The sequence below is a fragment of the Lampris incognitus genome, chromosome 3 (assembly GCF_029633865.1).
Source record: "Lampris incognitus isolate fLamInc1 chromosome 3, fLamInc1.hap2, whole genome shotgun sequence".
NCBI classification, from domain to species: Eukaryota; Metazoa; Chordata; class Actinopteri; order Lampriformes; family Lampridae; genus Lampris; species Lampris incognitus.
In genome coordinates this window covers 25,997,244-26,020,419 of record NC_079213.1, presented here as the reverse complement: position 1 = coordinate 26,020,419, position 23,176 = coordinate 25,997,244, and the positions used below count along the sequence as shown (strand labels likewise).

General features: G+C 48.7%; 2 protein-coding genes and 1 long non-coding RNA gene across 3 annotated transcripts; all 3 read left to right on the top strand.

Moving 5' to 3' along the window:
• The first annotated feature begins 7,147 nt into the window (after window positions 1-7,147).
• On the top strand, window positions 7,148-8,556 carry LOC130110835 (uncharacterized). Its single transcript, XR_008810075.1, has 3 exons — window positions 7,148-7,293; window positions 7,843-8,045; window positions 8,157-8,556. It is a non-coding gene; the product is annotated as an uncharacterized LOC130110835 (long non-coding RNA).
• A 4,376-nt stretch (window positions 8,557-12,932) lies between these two features.
• LOC130109707 (gastrula zinc finger protein XlCGF52.1-like) lies at window positions 12,933-14,147 on the top strand. The gene has a single exon (XM_056276698.1). The coding sequence runs from the start codon at window positions 12,933-12,935 to the stop codon at window positions 14,145-14,147; it is 1,215 nt and encodes a 404-aa protein (XP_056132673.1).
• A 4,797-nt stretch (window positions 14,148-18,944) lies between these two features.
• On the top strand, window positions 18,945-20,045 carry LOC130109706 (tetraspanin-7-like). The gene has a single exon (XM_056276697.1). The coding sequence runs from the start codon at window positions 18,945-18,947 to the stop codon at window positions 20,043-20,045; it is 1,101 nt and encodes a 366-aa protein (XP_056132672.1).
• The last annotated feature ends 3,131 nt before the right edge of the window (window positions 20,046-23,176 follow it).

Genomic DNA, 23,176 nt, shown 5'->3' with positions numbered 1-23,176 from the left:
GCGTCTCCCCAGCCTCTCTCATGCTAGGCCGGGAACTGTGCATGCCCCTTGACAGGCTCCGCCCCTCCACACCCCAGGCACCTCCCTCTGGGGTCAGAGCCTCAGTCACTCGTCAGCAGACGCGGATGAAGCAACGGTTTGACCAGTCAAAACGAACCAGGGTGCCAGACATCAATGTGTCAGACTGGGTCAGGGTCCGCAGGCCCCACAGGGACAATAAAATGGCTTCATACTGGTCCTCTCCTCTCCAAGTCACCCGTCAGCTGGGCCCAGCCACTTACCTCCTCAGCGATGGCACTCGGTGGCACTCCAGTCGTCTATGGAAGGTGTCAGCTCCACCACACACAGCTGGTGACACAACCTTAGCCATTCCCTCAGCATGGCGAGACGCCCCGGGGCTTCATGCAGCTCCTACATGGGCCCCAGACATTCCTGGGCCTCAGCTTCCCCTGCCTTCTCCCTCCCCACCTCGGCCCGCCCAGCCTCAGCCCGCCCGCGACCTGTTCCCACACGTTTACACCCTGGCCACCTAGAGGACTTTTTGTCAACCTTTCATGTTTGAAATCCTGCCGGGGGGCGGGGGATGTTATGTCTGCACACATCGACAGTGCTGCATTTGATTTGGTGCTGTTCTATTGTGCTGGGATCGATTGGTGATGCCTGCGGGCTCTGGGTTGTTTGATCGGGTCTGCCTTTGATGCTGTGTCAGTCTAAATAAAGAATGCCACGGAGAGGTTGTGTCGAGAGACAGCGCTGTGTCCTGACGTGATTTCTAAATACAATAATGTCGCCTATAGGGGGCTCTGTTTAGTCATTTTTCAAAAGCCTGTAAGGAATAAAGCAAACATCCTTGGTCCTCCATCAAAAGAAGAAAAAAAAATGAAATACACATTGACTGTCCAGGTTGCATTTTTGTGAGGACTGTAGTTCAGAATGTGGACAATCTATATTAAAAAGCCCAGAATAACATTTGGGGCGTCCGGCGTGGCGGTCTATTACGTTGCCGACCAACACGGGGATCGCCGGTTCGAATCCCCTGTGTTACCTCCGGCTGGGTCGGGCGTCCCTATAGACACAATTGACCGTGTCTACGCGTGGGAAGCCGGATGTGGGTACATGTCCTGGTTGGTCGGTCGGTCGGTCGGTCGGTCGGGGGAGGGAGAACTGGGGGGGGAAGGGAATAGCGTCCTCCCACGTGCCACGTCCCCCTGGGGAAACTCCTCACTGTCAGGCAAAAAGAAGCGGCTGGCGACTCCACATATATCGGAGGAGGATGTGGTAGTCTGCAGCCCTCCCCGGATCGGCAGAGGGGATGGAGCGGAGACCGGGACGGCTCGGGAGAGTGGGGTAATTGGCCGGAGACATTGGGGAGAAAAACAAAGTTTTGAATAACAAAACATGGCATGTTAGAAAATAATCAAACGATCAAATAACGTGCTTGCACTTTCTGCTTATTTACCATGGTTCTCCTTCGTAAATATAAAAAAGTCTCAACAATCGAACACTGTGGTGTCTCATTCTGTATAACTGACTACCAAAATCCTGAATTATACCACATTTCACCGTAGCATTCCTTTATTAGGGCCCTCTGAACACGGCATGTGTGATTATACAGTCATAACGCAGTGTGACTGCACTTCCTGCTTAATTACAATGGTTCTCCCTCCTTAATATTGCAGCGAATACCCTTTAGTCAAGCGGTTAGCGATGTCTCCTGCGGGGCGGGCGATACGGGTTCGCTTCCCGGCCGCGGCAGTTCCTGTGGTTGCATTCATTGTATTTTTAAATCACGTCAGGACACAACCTCTCCGTGGCATTCTTTATTTAGACTGACACAGCATCAAAGGCAGACCCGATCAAACAACCCAGAGCCCGCAGGCATCACCAATCGATCCCAGCACAATAGAACAGCACCAAATCAAATACAGCACTGTCGATGTGTGCAGACATAACATCCCCCCCCCCCGGCAGGATTTCAAACATGAAAGGTTGACACAAAGTCCCCTAGGTGGCCAGGGCGTAAACGTGTGGGAACAGGTCGCGGGGCGGCCTGAGGCTGGGCAAGGTGGGGAGGGAGATGGCAGGGGAAGCTGAGGCCCAGAAATGTCTGGGGCCCGTGTAGGAGCTGCATGAAGCCCCGGGGCGTCTCGCCATGCTGAGGGAACGGCTATGGTTGTGTCACCAGCTGTGTGTGGCGGAGCTGACACCTTCCGTAGACGACTGGAGTGCCACCGAGTGCCATCGCTGAGGAGGTAAGTGGCTGGGCCCAGCTGACGGGTGACTTGGAAAGGAGAGGACCAGTATGAAGCCATTTTATTGTCCCTGTGGGGCCTGCGGACCCTGACCCAGTCTGACACATTGATGTCTGGCACCCTGGTTCGTTTTGACTGGTCAAACCGTTGCTTCATCCGCGTCTGCTGACGAGTGACTGAGGCTCTGACCCCCGAGGAAGGTGCCTGAGGTGTGGAGGGGCGGAGCCTGTCAAGGGGCATGCACAGTTCCCGGCCTAGAATGAGAGAGGCTGGGGAGACGCCTGTGGTCGAGTGCTGTGTGGCCCGATAGTGCAGCAGAGTGTGACGGATGGCCTGCGTGAAAGAGCACCCTTGGGCCATGTGTGCTCTGAGGCCGTTCTTCAGTGACTGGTGAAAACGTTCAACGCCGCCATTGGCCTGGGGGTGGTAGTACGCAGTGCGTATATGACGGATGCCCTTGCTTTCGAGATAAGCAGTGAACTCAGCAGAGACCAGCTGAGGGCCGTTGTCAGTGGTGATGGCCTTTGGGAGGCCCCAGCGAGAGAAAAGAGAGTCCAGGAAGTCGATGATGATCTGTGAGGTCACAGTGCCGGAAGTGGTGAGTTCAGGCCATTTTGAGTGTAGATCGTAGGCGACCACCATGAAGCATTGGTGGTGGGGAACTCCATGGATCTCACCACAAATGTCCAACTGCAGGTGTTCCCAGGGCTGAGAGGGCCAGGCGAGAGGTTGCAGGGGTGGGGGAGCCTGGTGGCCAGTCTTGCCACTCACAAGGCAGGCAGAACAGTCCTTCACCAGAGCCTCAATACTGTCTATCCCCGGCCACCACACCAGGTCTCGGCAGCGCTGTTTCAGTTTCACAATGCCCAGGTGGCCTTCATGCGCCGTATTCAAAACACGTGCACGGAGAGCAGCTGGGACCACTGTGCAAAACCCACGTGCCACGCAGGTGTCGTTCCAGCAGGAGAGCTCCTGTCTGACTCGGGCGAACGCAGCCAGCCCCTCTAGGACCTTGTGAGGCCAGCCGTTCTGGATGTAGGTGCGGAGCTGGGAGAGGACAGGGTCCTGTTCGGAGGCTGCCCTCAGCTCCTGCAGAGAGACGGTGGCCTGGAGGGGTGTGTGTAGCATTTGGACAATGTCCTTTTCCACACAGTCAGTGTCCGCCTGTGGAGCTGGGGTGGAGACAGAGCGAGAGAGCAGGTCGGCGACAACATTGTCTCTGCCTGGGGTGAACTGCAGGCTGAAGTTGTACTGGCGGAGGCGGTCAGACCAGCGGTGCAGCCTCAGGGGTTTGTGGCCTGTCCCAGATGTGGACAGCAGCGCTGTCAGGGCCTGGTGATCTGTCCTGAGGGTGAAGGAGCGGCCATAGAGGTAGAGGTGCCACCTTTCACAAGCCCAGATACAGGCTAACGCCTCACGCTCACCCACGGAGTACCGCTGCTCGGTCAGGTTGAGGGCACGGGAGGCGAAGGCAATGGGCTTCTCCACACCGTTCTGGGTTTGAGACAGCACAGCCCCTATCGCTGTGGCTGATGCGTCACAGGTCACAAAGGTGGAGCTGGAGATGTCGAAGTGAGCCAACACTGGTGGTGAAGTCAGTTGAGTCTTGAGATCACGCACAGCGTCACTGCATGCCTTTGACCACACCCATGGCTCGTCCTTACGCAGCAGCTGGCGCAGGGGGGCTGTGGTCGCAGAGTACTGGGGAAGAAACCTCAGGTAGTAACTTGTCATACCCAGGAAGGAGGCGACCTGGGCGGCCGAGCTGGGCTCAAGGATGGCCTGAATGGCGTCCACGTTGGATTGTAGTGGAGTTACACCGCTCGCTGACAGCCGGAACCCCACGAAGTCGATGGCTGGTACAGAGAGGACACATTTCTCAGCATTGAGAGTTAGCTTGTGCTTGGACAGGGCTGCGAAGACCATGTTGAGGCGCTTGTCGTGGATTTCACTGGTGGGCCCATGTACCACTATATCGTCCAGATAAATGGCCACGCCCAGTATGCCAGCCAGCATGGAGACCATGATTTTCTGGAAGCAGCTAGGGGCGGAGCTGAGACCGAAAGGCATCCTGGTGTAGCGAAACACTCCTGCATGTGTCACAAAGGCTGTGAGGTTTCGGCTGCTGGGGTGGAGGGGCACCTGTAAGTACCCCTGTCTGAGGTCAAGCTTGGAGAACACCTCAGAGCCATAGAACTGAGCAGTGAGTTCTTCTGAGGTGGGCAGTGGATACTTATCAGGGACCACTGCCTTATTTACTGCACGTAGATCAACGCAGACACGCAGGCCCCCCGACTTCTTCTTAGCCACCACGAGGTTTGAGACCCAAGGTGACGCGTCCACCGGTTCAATGATGCCAGCTTCCAGCAGTTGTTGCAGCTCGGCGGAGACCCCATCACGGAGAGCCAACGGGATGCGGCGCAGTGGTTGGATGACAGATTTCACAGCAGGGTTGAGGAGAGGTTGATGGGTGAAGGCGGAGAGGCAGCCCAGCCCCATAAACAGCGATGGCCACTTCTGCTGCCAAGGTGTGGCGACAGTCAGGATTGCTGCCCCCCTTGTGTCTAAGAGGGAGAACCCCAGAGCGGAGAACAGGTCCAGGCCCATCAGGTTGGCCCCACGGCGTGCCACATGAAAAACTGCATTGGGCACCAGCTTGGTTCCATAGCGGACAGTCACTTGGAGAGAGCCAACCAGATCGATTTTGGAGTCACCATACCCACAGAGGACAGCTGAGGGTGCGGACAGTGGCAGTGAACCGAAAAATTGACTGTAGGTATCAACATTCAGGAGAGACACACTTGCACCGGTGTCCAACAGCAGGGGGATGCACACATCATTAATGTTGACTGTGCATGATTTGAATGACACTGGCCCAGAGCTCACCTTGTGAATGACGGCGGTTGAAGACTGGGGGGTGTGGCCCTCTGACCCAGCCGGGGAAGATCGACAGACGTTGGCAAAGTGATTGCGCTTACCGCAGCTACGGCATGTCTGGCCACGGGCAGGGCAGTTCTGAGCCCTTGAAACATGAGACCGAGACCCACAGTTACCACAGGACTGTTGAGGGCGGGGCCGAGAACGCCGTCGTTGCAGTTGCAAGACGTCCCCAGTGGAGTCGGCGCCCGCCTCGCTCTGGTTGGGTTGCGTCCCGAGGGGCAGCCGTGAGTAGAGGGAGGAGTCGTTGGCAGCTTGACTGGAGGTGGCCACTTGCTGTGTATTTAGCATAGCAGCACACTCAGCTGCTCCCTCAACCTGTAGTGCGATGGTAATTGCTCTGGACAGCAGCAGATCGTCTTTTTCCAGCAGGAGAGTCTCACGCACCTTTGCGTTGTTGGTGTGTTCGATTAGCTGGTCGCGAACCATCTCGTCCTGAAGCGCGCCAAACTTGCATGAGCTAGCTAGCCCTCGCAAATTAGCTACGTACTGCCGCACAGACTCACCAGGCAGTTGGTGTCGCTGACGGAATATAAATCGCCGAAGGAGGGCACTCTGTGGAGCAGCGAAATGGGTGCTCATAAGTCCCACAGCTTCGGCAAAGCTTGTGACGTTCCCCAGAGACCCGATGACCCTCTGCTCCCAAGCAGTGTAGCAACAGGGCCGTCTTCCTAGCCTGGCTCACGTCGTCGAGCCCTGAGGCGATGATGTAATTTTCAAAACTATGTAGCCAGCGAGTCCATGGTACCGGAGGCTCGCCAGGTAATGCCAGGAAGGGGGCAGGTGGTGGGAGAGAGATATCAGCCATCCTCGTCGCCAATATTGTATTTTTAAATCACGTCAGGACACAGCGCTGTCGCTCGACACAACCTCTCCGTGGCATTCTTTATTTAGACTGACACAGCATCAAAGGCAGACCCGATCACACAACCCAGAGCCCGCAGGCATCACCAATCGATCCCAGCACAATAGAACAGCACCAAATCAAATGCAGCACTGTCGATGTGTGCATACATAACAGCGTTGTCCCCCGGAATGCGCTACAATATCAAACGTCTCAACAATCTGACACTGTGGTGTCACCCTCTATATAACCGAGCATCAAACTGTTGAATTATAACACCGAGGCTCACAGAAGGGAAAGTCAGGAGACCAGCTAAGGGGGCTCAATGGGTGCAGGAAGGGACGCACTCCAGGAGAAGTCCAGAGAGGTACATTATGATGAGATAGGTCCATCCGGACCATCCTCATAATTGTGGACGTAACTTGATACGTATAACTTGCAACTTTTCACCCATTTGCTGGTAAGTGCATGTGAAAGTTTGTCAACAATTCTGTGCATGTCGTCGACATTTATCCATGGTAAATCTCGCAGGCATCGCGAAAAATATGCCGTTGTCAATAGCACGCGCCAAAAAAGAGGAAACTGGTATGACCGCTGCAGTAGAAACCGGAAGTCAGTGGAGTACAGTTATGCACAGAGAGCAAGCGATCATATCAAGACTGAGGTTAGGACACACGGGTTTAAAATAAAACAATGTAATAGGGGAACATCCATCAGGACTATGTGAATGTGGCTTAGAAGAAAAAACGACTGAACATGTTACCTGTCACTGCGAGAAGTATTAAACACAGAGAAAAGCTAAAGAAGGAACGAAAGAAATGTAGGTTGGGAGTATTTAATCTTGAGAATTTATTTAGCATTGAGGGAGGAAAATATAAAGAGTTTTTGAGTTTTTTTCAAAAGAAACTTGCTTAAAGAAGAGAATTTAGGGGGAGTGGTTTGTTTTGTTTTGTTTTTTCTCCAGTCCTAATGGAAATAGGGACCTCTGGCCTACACTCCAGCATAGGAGCGTTAATGCACCGTCAACGCAAAGTTGCCGCCCGTAATTAAAAAAAAAAGAAGGGGGGGGGGAGACTTTTGTTTTGAAAAGATACGGACGCGGAAGAAAAGTTGAGGGATCGGGTGCTTGCGTTGCAAGCGCGCATGTTAGCCATTAAATCAAAACAGTACAGTATGTGGTTGTAATTTCAATCTTTTTTGCACGGTGACGAATTAATTATAAAATCATGGAGATCTGTCGACAGGTTGAAATTAACACTGGTACGTATTTCGGCAAGGTCTCCTCGCTCTCAGGCGAAACAGTTTAGGATTATGTGAGCCAAACATGTTAGCTGGGGGGGTCTATGTAATGGAACTTAGTTTGGTCAACAAAATGCATCATCTCGTGATACATTAAACTGGTTTTGCTTCATCTAGAAGTTTTCGTGAATAGTATTAAATCGGCAAAGCATTATTTAGACATTAGTAACGTATTTTTGGTCGCTAATTTAAAATAGTCTGTAAGCTCTTTGTTCCAGCACTTAGACGGATTCGTTGGATGACTTTCCCCCTATAGGTAGCATGTGTAACTTGATTATAGAGAACTTTTCCTCTCCCGTGTGCGGTTACTACGAGTGAGCAAACAGCCTGTGTAGGTGATGCTCACTTATTCATTTGCACTCCTAAGAAATAAGTTGAGGCAAAGTAAATGGTCATCTATCCGAGCTGCTGTATGCTAGTAGTGCTACTGAGAGCTCTTAATGGTTGTGTGTACCCCAGTGCTACCTTCTAACCACCATCCATGTCATTACTATATGTTCTGCGTTTCAGAGCCAAGCCTCCCCCTTTCATCACTACGTCTTCTTGTGCCCCCCTTGAGGCTGCTGTCTGCTGCCATGTGGAAAGTGGCTAAACAGAAAGATGTGATGAGTTATGAGAAACTTCAAGAGTTTGTCTTTATGGTGACAGAGACCATCCCGGGGCTGATAACCTGCAAACAGAGGGCTCAGCTCATTCTCGGTCTGAGAGCGAGGGTGAGCTGCCATTAAAATGTGTGTTAGTTATTGTTATGCCTGAGTTGATGCTGTCTTTTGTACGTTATGCTGTCTATCATTTTGCCATGACCGGGTTTGTTTGTTTTTCAGCTCATTTTGGAATTATGTAAAGGTTCCATTCGTGGTACCATTGACCCTCATGCGATCCAAAGCCACCTGGAAAGGCTGCCAATAAGTTCTGCAGATAGTGATGTAAGCAATGGGCAGGCTTTTTTTTTTTTCATATTGAGAGTTTTATTGTTTATTTTTACAATTATACAAAACACACATTTGACAAGGAACTAACTGATGAAGGCTCTTGGATGAGAGGCGAAACGTCTTCACGGATATATACCAAGTCCAGTTGCACTTGATTCAATTCCTTTGGATAACCATGACCTGGATGAATGAGAACATTCACAGACACGACAAGGAACTAAAAAAAAACACTACAAAACAAAATAACAAAACAGAAATAAAGATAATGGGGGGGTGACACCCAGAACCTGCAGCAGCATTCGATTTTTTTTCCTCTTATACTTTCTTTAAACAAGCCTTCCCAAGTGGAAGCGAGTACCTGAAATAAAAAGTGGTCAGTGTCAAGAGCCGGTCAACAGTAACACCAACACTGTTGTCTGGGTTTTGGCCCAGCAGGCATGCTATGGGACATAACAGCGAAATTAATAGAAAAAAACTGACATTATGGATATTACTTCTCACCAGAGTGTTTTAATAACTGTACAGTCCCAAAGCAGGTGGAGTAATGAGCCTTGATTGCCACAATTGTGCCAGCATAAATCTTGGTGTTTATAATCCATCTTGGATAATCTCACAGGGGTAATATATGCTCTATTCAGAATCTTACACAATCCTAAATCTCACACAGTTAGAAGGGCTCAGAGCCAACTTCGAGATTGCATTCCACTGAGAATCAGGCAAAGATGTATTAAGATCATGCTCCCAAACAAGCTGGAGAATATGCATTAGGGGCAGCCTTAAACATTGAGTTGTAAATATTTGAGACCACACTTCTTGACAAGGTTGCCTTCTTAAAGAGGCCGTATCATGCTCATTCCAGCTCTATATTTTTATTCTTGGGGTCCATAAGAGTAGCTTTGCATGATTCACAAAGTAAAAAAAAAAATCCTTACCGGGGTGTCCAGGTGGCGTGGCGGGCTATTCCATTGCCTACCAACACAGGGCTCGCCGGTTTGAAACCCCGTGTTACCTCCAGCTTGGCCAGGCATCCCTACAGACACAATTGGCCATGTCTGCGGGTGGGAAGCCGGATGTGGGTATATGTCTTGGTTGCTGCACTAGCGCCTCCTCTGGTCGGTCGGGACACCTGTTTGGAGGGGGAGGGGGAACTGGGGGGAATAGTGTGATCCTCCGATGCGCTACGTCCCCCTGGCAAAACTCCTCCCTGTCAGGTGAAAAGAAGCGGCTGGCCACACCACATATATCGGAGGAGGCATGTGGTAGTCTGCAGCCCTCCCCAGATCGGCAGAGGGAGTGGGGCAGAGATCGAGATGGTCGGAAGGGTGGGGTAATTGGCCGGATACAATTGGGGAGAAAAGGGGGGGTCCCCCCCAAAAAAATCCTTATTTATCTTGTACTGGCCCTTTATGCAGCCCCTCAGTTCATCCTCTGTCTGAAACAAGCCGTTTTAGCTTGTTTTAGCTGTCCTTTAAGACTCCCCTCCCTAAAAGCCCACTGGTTTCTTCTGATTGACCAATTCTGGAAGCCTGCCAAGGGGTAGCACTCAGTCGTGAGCATGGCCTCATCCTGTTGTCGGTGTTGAGGGCAGCCCAAAGTAGCTACTAGGCAGGGATTATGAAAATGTGTTACATATTGAGGTAGATAAATAACAGAAGAAAATGGTGGACTACAAATGAGGCGTTTCAGGCTGTTTTCTGTCGGAGAGAAAAACTCCCTTCGGCCTGGGCTTTAGGTTTTGTAACGGCAGACCGTGTACATGCACCTCCCAGCTATATAACACACTAAAGGAAAGGGAAAACCCCAAAAAACGGGACAGGCATTTCTAAGTTTAAGCCAAAAAAAAAGTTCCCGCATGACACATCTTATGATTGTGTGAACACACCCTCTTTAAGTTGACATTGATATGATTGGTCATATATCATGACATCAGTCCATCTTTCTTTGGCAGTACAGGGATGCTGAAGTCGAAACAACAGAATCCACCTTCATTGCACTTGTTCAGAGTCTGCTAAAAGATCCAACTGAGAGAGCATACTTCTTTCAAGTAAGATGCATTAAGAATCATTTGTTCAAAATAATTTTATTTCTTTTTGCTTTACAGTTGTCTTAATGTTTGACAGTGCTTGGACAGATTGAAGTTGGCAAATAACTTGTAACTTTAGCCGTTTTATTTATAATGATTGTCCTATAGGAGGTGTTTCCAGTGGAATATGGACCAAAGTTTGATGCGGCGCTGCATGTATTATTGTGGGAGTTGCTGTCAAAATTGGAAAAGCTGTTTCCAGCACCTGACCTGAATCAGGTACTTGATAGCATCCTACATCTGTTAAGTCTTGTGGGACCTTGTACTGCTTACTAAAAGATGTACCAAAATTACCCAATATCTGATTGGCCTTTCGGGGTCATCTACCTGGATGGCCTCAAATCCCAAAATGATGTTACATTTTATTTGTTAATTAGGCATGGGAAAATAAGCTTGGCAAAGCCAATATGTTCCTAAGTACTCTGCTCTAGATTCACCTCATTTGTGCTTTTGGTGTGTCTAATACAGTTTTTGCATTTTATGTTTTCATAACTAAGTTTTACCTTATGAAATTTGCTGTAGTCTATATGTCCATATGTCTTAACACCAATGTCAGAGACATGGCAAATAGTTTTGGACTTGTTAATTCAAGTCGTTATGTTCTGATCACAGACTGCAGCATGGCTGAATTCTGCTCCCTCAGTACTGGAGGAATATATGCAGTTAACACATGAAGAGCTGACTCTAATCTACGAGCACCATAAGAGTACCGGCCTTTTGAAAATGCCGTGTAAGTGTCCCAAAGTTTAAGGTTGATAAATATGGTGATGACGACACAGCTTTAAAGCCACAGAAATGTAGAGATTGAAACCATAAAAATGAAATCATAACAAAGCTTTTCTGTTTTGTTTTTTTTTTCTCAAGCAATTGCACATTTGTTTGTTTGTTAGTTTATTTTATGTGGGTTATTTGTTTGTTTTGTTTTAGATGGTCCTTCCTCTACTATTGGTAGTGGGATCCTGTCTGCATTATCTATCCCTCCCTCCCAAAGAACGACCACCTCCATTGGACGTGAATCTATGCACAATTATGCCAACATATTGAATCCCATTGGTTTTATTGGAGAACAGTACAGCGTTGTGACTGTCTATACTGAGGTGGAAGTTGGAGAATCTGAAGTAGGAGAGGAAATTGTGGAGTCAGCAGAGGAGGCACAAGTCCTAGCGGATTTCTCAGAGCCGGAGCTCATGGCTGTAAGGAAAGATAACAGTGATGGCACTGAAATGGAGGCTGTGAGCTCAAAGGAGGAAACAGGTGGTGAAAACGTAGATCTCTCTAAAGCACTGGAAACTTTGACAAAGACTTTTGCACTAAAGGGGGCCGTTGATCAGGAGGTATCAACAGGCATGGCCAGTGATTCAAATTCAGAGTTTCTGGATACAGAGATGGAGGCAGAAAGTGCAACGAACAAGGGCACAATACACAAAGAGAATGAACAAACTGCTGAGCAAACAGTGGAAATGCAGGAAAATGATGCACAGGTGCCGACTGAGGAGGACATGCAGGCTGAAGGTACAGAGGACAACGTCAACCCTGAATCTCTCACACAAATGAAGGAGAAAGATGAATCATCCAGTGTCACCCAACAGATCGCAGACGGCTCTTGTGAAATCCTTGTCTCTCAAACCCAACAGTCTACCTCCATAGATAACGTGCGCCGGTCTAGCCGTCTTCGAATGAAGACCCCATCTAATGGGCAGAGGACATATAAACTGAAGAATTCATCCAAAGAGAATAACGGAGAGCAAAAAATGTGAGAAAAATGATTTTATTTTGATTGCACAATCTTTTTCTCTCCATAATAAGAATTGAATTATGAGAGAATAGAGTGAATAATGTAACATACATGTTTTTCTTTACCAGGATCAAAGCTGACGTATCGATTGCTCCATCTGTGATAGCCGTCAAAGGAGTCAACACAGGTGAACAATTTTTAACCCCAGATGGTCAGAATAATGAACAGTAGGCACCTTGCATAACGTTCATTGATTTATCATTTTGTGGGATTTCTGATTTCTCATTGTTTTTGTTATTATGTCCTTATATATAGTTTTAAGGGCTGAGAGAGTCAGGGCATATGCATTTCTTTGCAATTGACATGGTACTCTGTATATGTATATGAAAAAGTGAACTTGACTTGAGGTGAACATATCAGCATAGCAGAGATAGCTTGTAATTGTGCAGTTTTCTGTTTTGTGGTCAAATGCACATGTTTTACTTGCTTTTGATATTTGTTTTTAGAGGGATGTGGAGAGATGACCTCCATCTTCTTTACGTGCCCACATTGTCCCTTCCACGATTCGGACGAGAATGGCCCCCCTCACATCCACATGCAAAATATTCCTGCAGAGGAGTACAGGACTTTAATGGCCGCAAAGCAAGAAGAACCTGAGTTTATACCATCCCCATGCATTACGGATCAAATATTTACATCAATTAAACTTTTTCCAAAGGGAAATGCAGAGCAGAACCAAACAGAACAGCCTGATAATCAGAGCAGCAAAGAAAACCCTAATAGGAGCATTAATGTTAGGGCCCAGCCTCAGGGCAAACACAAGGCACTCACATGCGAAAGATGTGGCAAAATGTTCACCCGCACATCAGACGTGAGGAGACACCAGCTCACACACACAGGCGAGAGGCCCTTCCACTGCTCCAAGTGTGACCGCACCTTCCAGCACTCGTGGGATCTGGCCAAGCACGAGAGCAAACACCACGGCACTGACATCTCCTTCTCCTGCCAGCAGTGCGCGAGCTCCTTCGCCAACCTGCGCGCTCTGACAGTCCACCACAGGAATTCCCACTCGGGAGAAAGTCAGCTTCCTCAGATCTGCTCCATTTGCAGCCAGAGCTTCCCCACCCCTTCCGAGCTGCTCGAGCACAGGAAGACCCACGGCGCCAGCCGGCGCTACATCTGTCAGCAGTGTGGCGAGGGCTTCGACTCCCTGCTGGCACGCTCACAGCACCGGCAGACCCATCTGGTCAAACATCAGTTCAAATGCCCACACTGCGACAAAACGTATACCCGCCGGTCTGACGTGAAGAGGCACCAAGCCACGCACACGGGAGAGCGGCCATACCAGTGCAACCAGTGCAACAAATGTTTCTCCCTTCGCTTCATGCTCATGAAACACCTCCACGTTCACACAGGTGAGCGACCCTTCCAGTGCTCCTACTGCCCAAAGAGGTTCACCCTGGTGTCCATCCTGGCCAGACACGAGAGGATGCACACAGGGGAGAAGCCTTTCCTCTGCTCCCAGTGTGGCAAGGGCTTCCTCTCCCAGGGAGAACTTTCCAAGCATCACAGGTCCCATATTGATGACCGGCCCTATTCTTGCCCTCAGTGTGACAAGCGCTTCAAGAGCAAGAAAACCCAGCAGGAACATATCCTTTCCCACAGTGGCGCCCGACCATACCCGTGCACCTACTGCGGGAAGGGCTTCACCAAACCGTACGCGTTGACCAGACACAACCTCATTCACACCGGAGAGAGGCCGTTCCCCTGTTTCCATTGTGAGAAGACGTTCCTCACGCTTGGCGAAGCTCAGCTGCATCAGCGCATTCACACAGGGGAGAGGCCTTACCCCTGCACTGTGTGTGAGCTCAAATTCAAGAGCTCCTCTGAGCTGGCACGGCACAAGCGCAGCCACTCAGGGATGAAGCCATTAAAGCCGCACTGTGAGCACTGTATGAAAACCTTCACCTCCAAGGCCAAGCTGAAGAAACACATGGAGACGCACGTGGAGGACAGAGAGGCAGCCCAATCTTTGGATTCCCAAATGCCTGAGGAAATAAAATGACTGTTAAATCATTAGTAACCCCACCTCAATATCAATAGCTTAAATGAGCTGTAATGTGAAAAATAATCTATTGATGCAGGAAACTTGAATTCTTGAGTCTTCAGTTCTGAAGGGCAAACTGTTGAAATCTAAAAAGAAAGTTTTAATATATGAATGTTGTTATGACGCTTAGAGCAGAGATACTTGCGTTACCATGTCTTACCAGCATCGCATCACTACGAAAGCACTTCAGTCGTCATTAATTTCCAAGCGGGCAAACCAATTTCCCAAGGACATTTCTTTGTTCTGAATTTTTTATAAAATCTTAAACGCAAGTTATCATCTCGGCTGAAATAAAGTGTGCCTAAATCTGTATGTTTGTCTTAAAAGCGATCCGTTCAGAGAATCCTTCAGTCGTTGCTTCCATCATCTGCAAAAATGTTTTTGTTTTTGTTTTCTGAAGCAAGTCATAGACCAGTACAATTAACATTAAACTGGGTTTTTGCTTAATGGAAGTCCTCCTCTTTCCTTTTTGCCTCCGTACGTGTTTTAAAGAGCTGGAGAGGAGTTATTTATATTTTCAAGCCCCACGCTTCTGCTGATCTATGTCATCTGGCCGAGTTCAGACTGCACATTAAAGTAAATGACCCAGCGAGCTGTCGTTAATGGGGCAAACTGTAATTAGAAAGATAATTTTAACACCCCTGCTGCAGCTGTTTAACGCCTCTGGGAAAAGACTTGCAGGGAATCCTGCAATTCCCGTTTACTGTTGAGCAAAGGCCTGTAATTAGCCTGCCTTAAGCATTTGTGAAGTTGAGATTTGAGGTATTGCGGCTGGTTGTCGTACCGGAACTGGGAGAAATAAGCGCGGCGAGGCCAGTGTCTGTGTCGTGGTGTAGTTTTTACATTCAGAATGGAGGACTGATGTAGACACAGGATTTGAGCTCTGAGGAGTTGTTTTTGTGCCTTGATATGTCCACAGAGCTATTGGCCTCTTAGTCACCCAGATGCCGTCATGGCCGTCCCTTCTCTTTATACGCTGTGTGTGTTTAATTAAGCCTGGTTGTGGGGGTGGCGGATGTCTCGTTAAAGATGGATGTAACATTTAGCAAGGGAACAGCTACGGTGATCTATCCAAAAGGATGGTTTTTCAGTGCATTTGAAATTGGCTGTCTATTTTTAACCTGAGGTGTGGCATTAAAACGTTTTTGTCTTCATCAGGAAATCACTGAAGGACAACATCGGGAAGAACTTGGTCATCGTAATGTGAAAGGGGGTGACTAAAGTAAGACTAAACTGCCAATTTTGTGGTCATGACTCCACTTTAGTCCTTTTTTGACAAACAACTTTTTTTTATTCAGCCAGATAGTCTCACCGAGAGTAAAATCTTTTTCAAATCTGCACAAAGCAACACGGGGATCGCTGGTTCGAATCCCTGTGTTAACTCCGGCTTGGTCAGGCATCCCTACAGACACAATTGGCCGTGTCTGCAGATGGGAAGCCGGATGTGGGTATGTGACCTAGTCGCTGCACTAGCGCCTCCTCTGGTCAGTTGGGGCACCTGTTCAGGGTGGCGGGAACTGGGGGGGATAGCATGATCCTCCCACACGCTACTTCCTCCTGGCGAAACTCTTCACTGTCAGGTGAAAAGAAGCGGCTGGCGACTCCACATGTATCAGAGGAGGCATGTGGTAGTCTGCAGCCCTCCCCGGATCGGCAGGGGTGGAGAGGCGACTGGGACTGCTCGGAAGAGTGGGGGTAATTGGCCAAGTACAATTAGGGAGGAAAAAAAGGGCGGGGGGGGGGGTCCAAAATCAATGTTGATGAACAACACCAGAACTGATTTGTAAATGTTCTTATACAGTAAATTAACTCTCACCACACTGACAAAGACACAAAATAGGACTCATATGGTCTCATGATTATTAAATAAGTATGCCATTTAGTCCTATCTATCTGTAATATGTAATATACTAACCCTGACTGATTTAGTAAACCGTCTCCAGTCCTGTAGTCCAGTTAACATTTTACCCTTTGGTGTGGGTGTGTGTCTTTCAGTATGATCACAGACGGAGATGTATTTGACAAATTTCAAACTTAGAATACTAGAGAGAGATGGTGAACAGTGCTCTACTGTGCAGAGCCTTTGTAGTGTTAAGATTATTTTATGTGCCGGGCCATTCACGGTAGACAGTATCTGTCTCTATCAACAAAAATAAATAAACCCCAGCACACAGATGAAAAGTTTACAGATTTGTGTCTACAATCCACTGTGGACACTGCAAACCTTGTTTTTGAACTCTGGGGTCCTTTAACTGATATTGTGCCACCAAAAAACACATCAACCTAAATCACCTAAGCACTGTCGTTTTAATTCAGCCACGCCCTATGACAGTAAAGTTTAGGGAAGCAGAAATAAAATACAGCCAAAACATTAAAACCACCTGCCTAATATTGTGTACATCCCCCTCGTGCCTGCAAAAGAGCTCTGACCCATCGAGGCATGGACTCCACAAGACCTCTGAAGGTGTCCACTGGTATCTGGCACCAAGACATTAGCAGCAGATCCTTTAAGTCCAGTAAGCTGGAAGGTGGGGTCTCCGTGGATCGGACTTGTTTTTCCAGCACATCCCACAGATGCTTGATCAGATTGAGAGCCGTCCACATGATGTAAAAAAAAAATGATTCATCAGATCAGGTCACCTCCCATTGCTCCATGGTCCAGTTCTGACGCTCATGTGCCCATTGTAGGCACTTTCGGCAGTGGATAGGGGTCATCATGGGCACTCTGACTGGTCTGCTGCTATGCAGCCCCATACGCAGCAAGATGTGATGCACTGTGTGTTCTGACACCTGTCTATCATAGCCAGCATTCACTTTTTCCACACTTTCAGCTACAGCAGCTCTTCTGTGTGGTTGGACCAGATGGGCTCACGTTCGCTCCCCATGCGCATCAATGAGCCTTGGGTGCCAATGACCCTGTCACCGGTTCACCGGTTGTCCTTCCTTGGACCACTTTTGGTGGGTACTGACCACTGCATACCGGGAACACTCTACAAGACCTGCCATTTTGGAGATGCTCTGACCCAGTCGTCTGGCCATCAGAATTTGGCCCTTGTCAAAGTCACTCAGATCCTTACGCTTGCCCATTTTTCCTGCTTCCAACAAATCAACTTCAAGAACTGACTGTTCACTTGCTGCCTAATATATCCCACCCCTTGACAGGCGCCATAGTAACAAGATAATCAATGTTATTCACTTACCTGTGTGTGTGTGTGTGTGTGTGTGTGTGTGTGTGTGTGTGTGTGTGTGTGTGTGTGTGTGTGTGTGTGTGTGTGTGTGTGTGTGTGTGTGTGTGTGTGTGTGTGTATAATCCAGTGATTCAAGTAAATTCTTTATGAGACAGTACAAGCCTGACAGCTCCTTATTTGTTGAGCACTTTTCCTATCATTGAGTGTTTATTTTAACAGTTCCGCTTCCGGTGTGGGAAGATGGTGACACGAATTCATGTTTGCAGCGGCCTCACCCAATACCAGTGTTTACGTTTGCAGTGGCCTCAGCCAGTACCGCCCATGCAGTGTCTTTGTCCATGTCTGTGTCTAAATTTGTTTTGTCTTTGTTGGATGGCTGGGAGAGCTGGTGCTGGATCGGCTGGGAGAGCTTGGTCTGCTGCGTCCTGTGGGCCCAGAGACCACGGCTCTGCTTGGAGCTGCGCCCGAAGAAGTAACACCAAGAGCAGCCTGACAGGATGCGAAAGCGGGGCAGGCTAAGCTAACTGCTAGGCCATGCAGACCGGCAGTACCGATAACAGCGTCTGGCAGCGGCCTCGCCTAGCGTTGGCTGTATTTTAGTGTCGTCGTGTGGAGTGCGGGGAGGTGTGTCGAAGGTGTCTGGCTGGGAGAGCTGGCGTTGGATCAGCTGGGGGAGCCCTGCCGGAGCTGCGTCCAAGGAAGGAACACCGAGGGCGGTCTGACAGGACGCGGAAGCTAGGCAGGCTAAGCTAACTGCTAGCCCATGCAGACCAGCAGTTCTGGCAGTCATCCTGGCTGGCGTTCTCTGGACAGTGGAATTTTTGGACGGCGTTGCACTGAGTGGACTGTGTTGTTAACTGTATTTTTTTTTTTTTTTGGTTTGTTCTCTCTGTTTTGTATGTTTTCGGTGGTGTCGTTTTTGAGAAATTTGGGGTGTATGTTTGTGTCTTTTGTGTCGCACTGCTGTGGGCTTGAGGAAATTGAATTTCGTTTCTTTTGTGTACGCAAGGACATGAGAGAAATGACAATAAATTGTTCCTGATTACTGATTTAAAGGTGTTGGGGTCTCTCTTGCCAGTTCGTTGATCTTACAAATGGACCACATTTAAAACCAAATGAGTGTTTCCTCCTCACCGGGAGAGGGTGTGCATGGGATGCTACCAAGTCTGTCCCACTGCAAACATCTCCAGACTCTGACCAGAGCGAGGGACTCTACAGCACAGCACAGAGAAAGAGAGAGAGGGAGGGAGAGGGTGGAGATGTGGCTGTCAGGGTCGAAATATGTAATATTGGTGACCACGCAGGTGGAAGGAACGCCCAACATAAACAGATAAATAAGGCGGAGAAGAGGGGGCTGCGGATGCAGATAACAGCACAACGCCACACACATCGGTGAGATTTACTGTCCAGCCAGTGCAGAGGGTGTTGGTGATGGGTTAATATCCACTCATAAAGAACTGGGAGGGGAGGGGGGTATTCTTGTGTGGTGCAGGAGTGTGATGGAGAGAGTGTGTGAATGAGAGAGAGAGAGAGCGAGAGAGAGGTAGATAAAACCGACGGAGGTATGATGAGCTCTGGATTGTCTTATGATTCCGTGCCAACTGGGCTCAGTCCCGGCAGACGGACTTTAGACTGGGAACGTGAACGGCTTGCGGTGCGGAGACTGTCTTCTCCAAGGGGGCTTGACCATCTCGCTCCTCCTCCTCCTCCTCATCCCATTCCTCGCCGACCCTCTGCGATCCCTGGCTATCTGCTCTCCCCCTACCAAGAGCAGCAGGAGCAGTCACCGTCGGAGCAACACCTGTCCCTGTCTCTGTGCTCTGAGGCCTCCCTGGCAGCCCCGGCTCTCCCGCCCGTGGGCGCTGCACCGCCCTGCTGCTGGCCAGTGGGCATCATGCACCTCCTGCGCCTTGGCCTCCTGGCTTTCAGCTGTCTCTTCTGGGCTGCTGGCTTGGCCATCTTCACCCTGGGAGTCTGGGCACAGGTCTCCCTGGCAGACTACATGCAGCTGTCTGCCAATCGCTACCCCAATGCCCCACTCATCCTCTTGTCCACAGGGGGAGCGGTCACTGCCTGGGGCTTCCTGGGCTGCCTCGGGGTGGCTGCCAACCTGCCTAGTGTACTGAGAGCGTATGGATTCTTTCAACTAGCTGCCCTCATAGGAGGTCTGGCTGCCGGGCTCTCTGGCCTCTTCTATCACGAAGACATCGCTGGAGGTTTCCACAGTGGGCTGCAGCAGGCGGTGGCAGGGTACTTAGAAGACGAGGGTCGTGCTGACGCTCTGGACAGCCTGCAGAGGGCCCTAGAGTGCTGCGGCGCTGACGGCTGGCGTGACTGGCTGACCTCCGACCGGGCCGTCCAGGATGTGGCCCTGTCGCCGACGGGCAACAGCAGCTTGTTGTCACTTCCAGACAGCTGCTGCGTGAGGCGCAAGGGCTGCAGGAACCGACCCCTACCATCAGAGGGCAGGGATGGAGTGGAGGCCGCAGGGATCCACCCGCACGGATGCTTTCGCAAAGTGTTCAGCTTCGTCAATGACAATGTCTTCCACATTGCTGCCGCTGTGCTGGGATTAGCCTTCACCCAGATCGGTGGCATTGCCTTGGCTTGTCTGCTGGCCAACAGACTGGCACCAAGACAACACCAGCCTGTAGTGGCACACCAATGATCAATGGGAGAATGAAACTACACAACCAGCGATCCAACCAATCTGTACACTATTAGCATTTGGACTGAACAACGCCCTGAACCTCAGCTTTGGACAATATAATGTGAATAATTTCCTCTTTGGATTCTCAGTAAGCATCCCCATTCCTACTTCACTCCGTTCAGCATCTGCAGGATTTAAACAGCGTTTCATGAACATTCACCAGGAGATCGTTCATTCACAGTCGACAGCACACTGTTACCCTGAACTGAGATTGGCTGTTCTCATAAGGTGCTGCTTTGCACGTCCATTTAGTTTTTGTATTACATGTTATACACGAATTATGTGCTAGATATGTGTTTTATAAGAAAGATTGGAATCTTATTTTCTTGTGTCATTTGTGTCTGTGATCAGCAAGGATTTGAGTAGCTAAAAGAAACAAATAAGGTGAGATTGGACAACCTTGCTTAAGACCTCTCTTGAGGACTTGGAGAAGTACCATTTCTGAGTTTAATAGAACAATTCGCGTTACTATGTAATGTTTTGAGCTCGTTGGCGCAGTGGTTAGCACGGTCACCTCACAGCAAGAAGGTCCTGGGTTCAAGCCCCAGGGTAATCCAACCTTGGGGTCGTCCCGGGTCATCCTCTGTGTGGAGTTTGCATGTTCTCCACGTGTCTGCGTGGGTTTCCTCCGGGTGCTCCGGTTTCCTCCCACAGTCCAAAGACATGCAGGTCAGGTGAATCGGCCGTACTAAACTGTCCTTAGGTGTGAGTGTGTGTCGACCCAGTGATGGCCTGGCAGCCTGTCCAGGGTGTCTCCCCGCCTGCCGCCCAATTACTGCTGGGATAGGCTCCAGCATCCCCGCGACCCTGAGAGCAGGATAAGCAGTTTGGATAATGGATGGATTTGAGCCTAAAACGACATTATGACTTTTGCTGTACCTCCTATTTCCAGGCATAGCCTAATTCACCATACATTTGCCTGAATAAGTGACTATTAGCATGTGTTGGCAAATCGTTTTGCTGCCTCTTTAGTCATTCCCCTCTGTGCAGTATTTTGTATGGACAGAAACCCATCTCATTTTCCAGGGTTTCATTTTAGAGAGGCTAAATAAGACTCATCAGAGCGTGTCCTCCTAAAAGTCCAGGTGCTGTGGTGTGACACCAGTGTGTGCAGACCGATACTACCACACGACTGGCTGGCAGCCTTTCCATCACAATCGTCCCATTTTGTTTTCCATTACTATAATAAGATGTTCCATATAGCGCTATATGAAATACATTTCGATTTTACAATCAGTATGTAATTGCTTTTTGATGATGTGATGAATTGATGAATACGCACTTGAGATTTTGTCATCCTAATTTTTATTCAGTGCTTTTCTGTTTTCCTCTGGTATGTTTCATTTACCTTGAGCTGATATTATTCCATCTTTCACAGAGAATTGATCTTCCTGTATGCCATCCGACTTCGATCCGTTTCCTAGCTACATAGTTGTACTCATGACCATACATCTGATCTATCTATAATAAGGCTTTTTTTTATTGCTCTTGTAATTGTGTTGTGCTTATATATATAACGTATCCCAACATACAATAACGCATATTCCAATAATCGCCAACAGGAGCACAAGACTGGACAGTATCTGATAAACAATAAACAAAACAAAAAAATCTATGCCTCATTATAGAAAATGGCACAGAGTAGGTGCTATAAAATGGGAATGTCATGGTTTGCTGGTTCCCCGACCTTGAACATGAATATATGGCAACAGCATTCTTGTCTTATAACGTTGATGCAGTAAGTAAGCATTTAAACAAAAACGCAATGTTAGTGAAGGCAAATGTTGAATATGTAACGTTCAGAAATAAACGTAGTTGTTGCTTGGCCATTTAAAATAATTGATTTTTTTCCCGATGTGGTACTTTTGATGGAATCAAATGTTGGATAACCAAACATCTCCATTACAGGAATACATTGCTGATTTGGGCATGTTGCTTTTTTTACAACTTAAAGTGTTTCACCTTTAAGCAATATATACATATATATTTTTAATTTTTTCTTAAAAAACAGTATGTGAATTTCTCGTCCGGACAGATGGCTGGTATGGCCATCAAAGTGGTTCTTTTTTTCTTTTCTTTTTTTTGCACCAGGTGTAAGTCAATAAGTGAATGAGACCTCTGGCCTGGCAGAATCTGACTCCCCTTGGCATGAATGGGTTATAGTTAGGGTTGGGGGTAGGGTTAGGGGGGTTAGGGTTAGTGGTTCTAGGGTTTGGGGGTTAGGGATTTAAGGTTGGGGGTTAGGGTTAGGGAGTCTAGGGTTCGAGGGTTAGGGTTAGGGAGTCTAGGATGTGGGGGGTTAGGGTTGGGGATTAGGGTTAGGGGGTGCGAGTTGACAGGGGTGTTAAGGGTTAGGGTTAGCCCACCCTAACCTAGGCTCACGCCAAGGGAGTCAGATTCTGCAGGGGAGTTGGAAAAATCCATAACACCGGCACTCAGGAAACATGGCCATCTCATTTTAACCACAGGCTACTGAGGTGATAATATCCACCCTCGAAGAAAGAGGATGAAATAGAATCATCGCCGAGTATAAAGGCACACATCAGCTGTTATGTAGCGCTCACCCAGTATTGATTATGTCGTAAACCAGCAAATCATTAACAATATCATCTGGTGTAGCCCAGCTCTCTTAGCATCATGCAGAGCGGCCCTGCCGAGCAGCCTATACCTTAGCAACTAGACCAACTAAAGTGGAGCTTGACAGGCCTCGGCCACTGCCTCCACACCATGAATAGTATTTGCACGGCCTAATTATTGTATTGATTAGCCTACATTATGCACAAACGAGGCTCTTGAATGGTATCTATGTCCGATTATGTTGTCCTTATTTAACCCACTTTGGCTGTAGTGAGCCTTTTTCTCTTCAGCCACGCCACCCTATAGCCACACCAACGGCTCGGCAAGCTTTGAACATTACAAAATCACACAAATCACTATTAGTTGTTTTTCTTTCTTGATTCCACCTGAAATCTAATCTCACGTGAGCTGGTAGTGTTCAGTTTTGGTTGGTGCCTGCATTGCGCTAAACAGCATTCTCACTGGCAGGGGTGCAGAAAGAGTTGCCGTGGAAGCAAATGGTGGCTCTCTTC

Coding starts and splice junctions, on each gene's coding strand:
- LOC130109706 (XM_056276697.1), top strand. CDS start 18,945: ATGAGCTCTGGATTGTCTTATGATTCCGTGCCAACTGGGCTCAGTCCC.
- LOC130109707 (XM_056276698.1), top strand. CDS start 12,933: ATGTTCACCCGCACATCAGACGTGAGGAGACACCAGCTCACACACACA.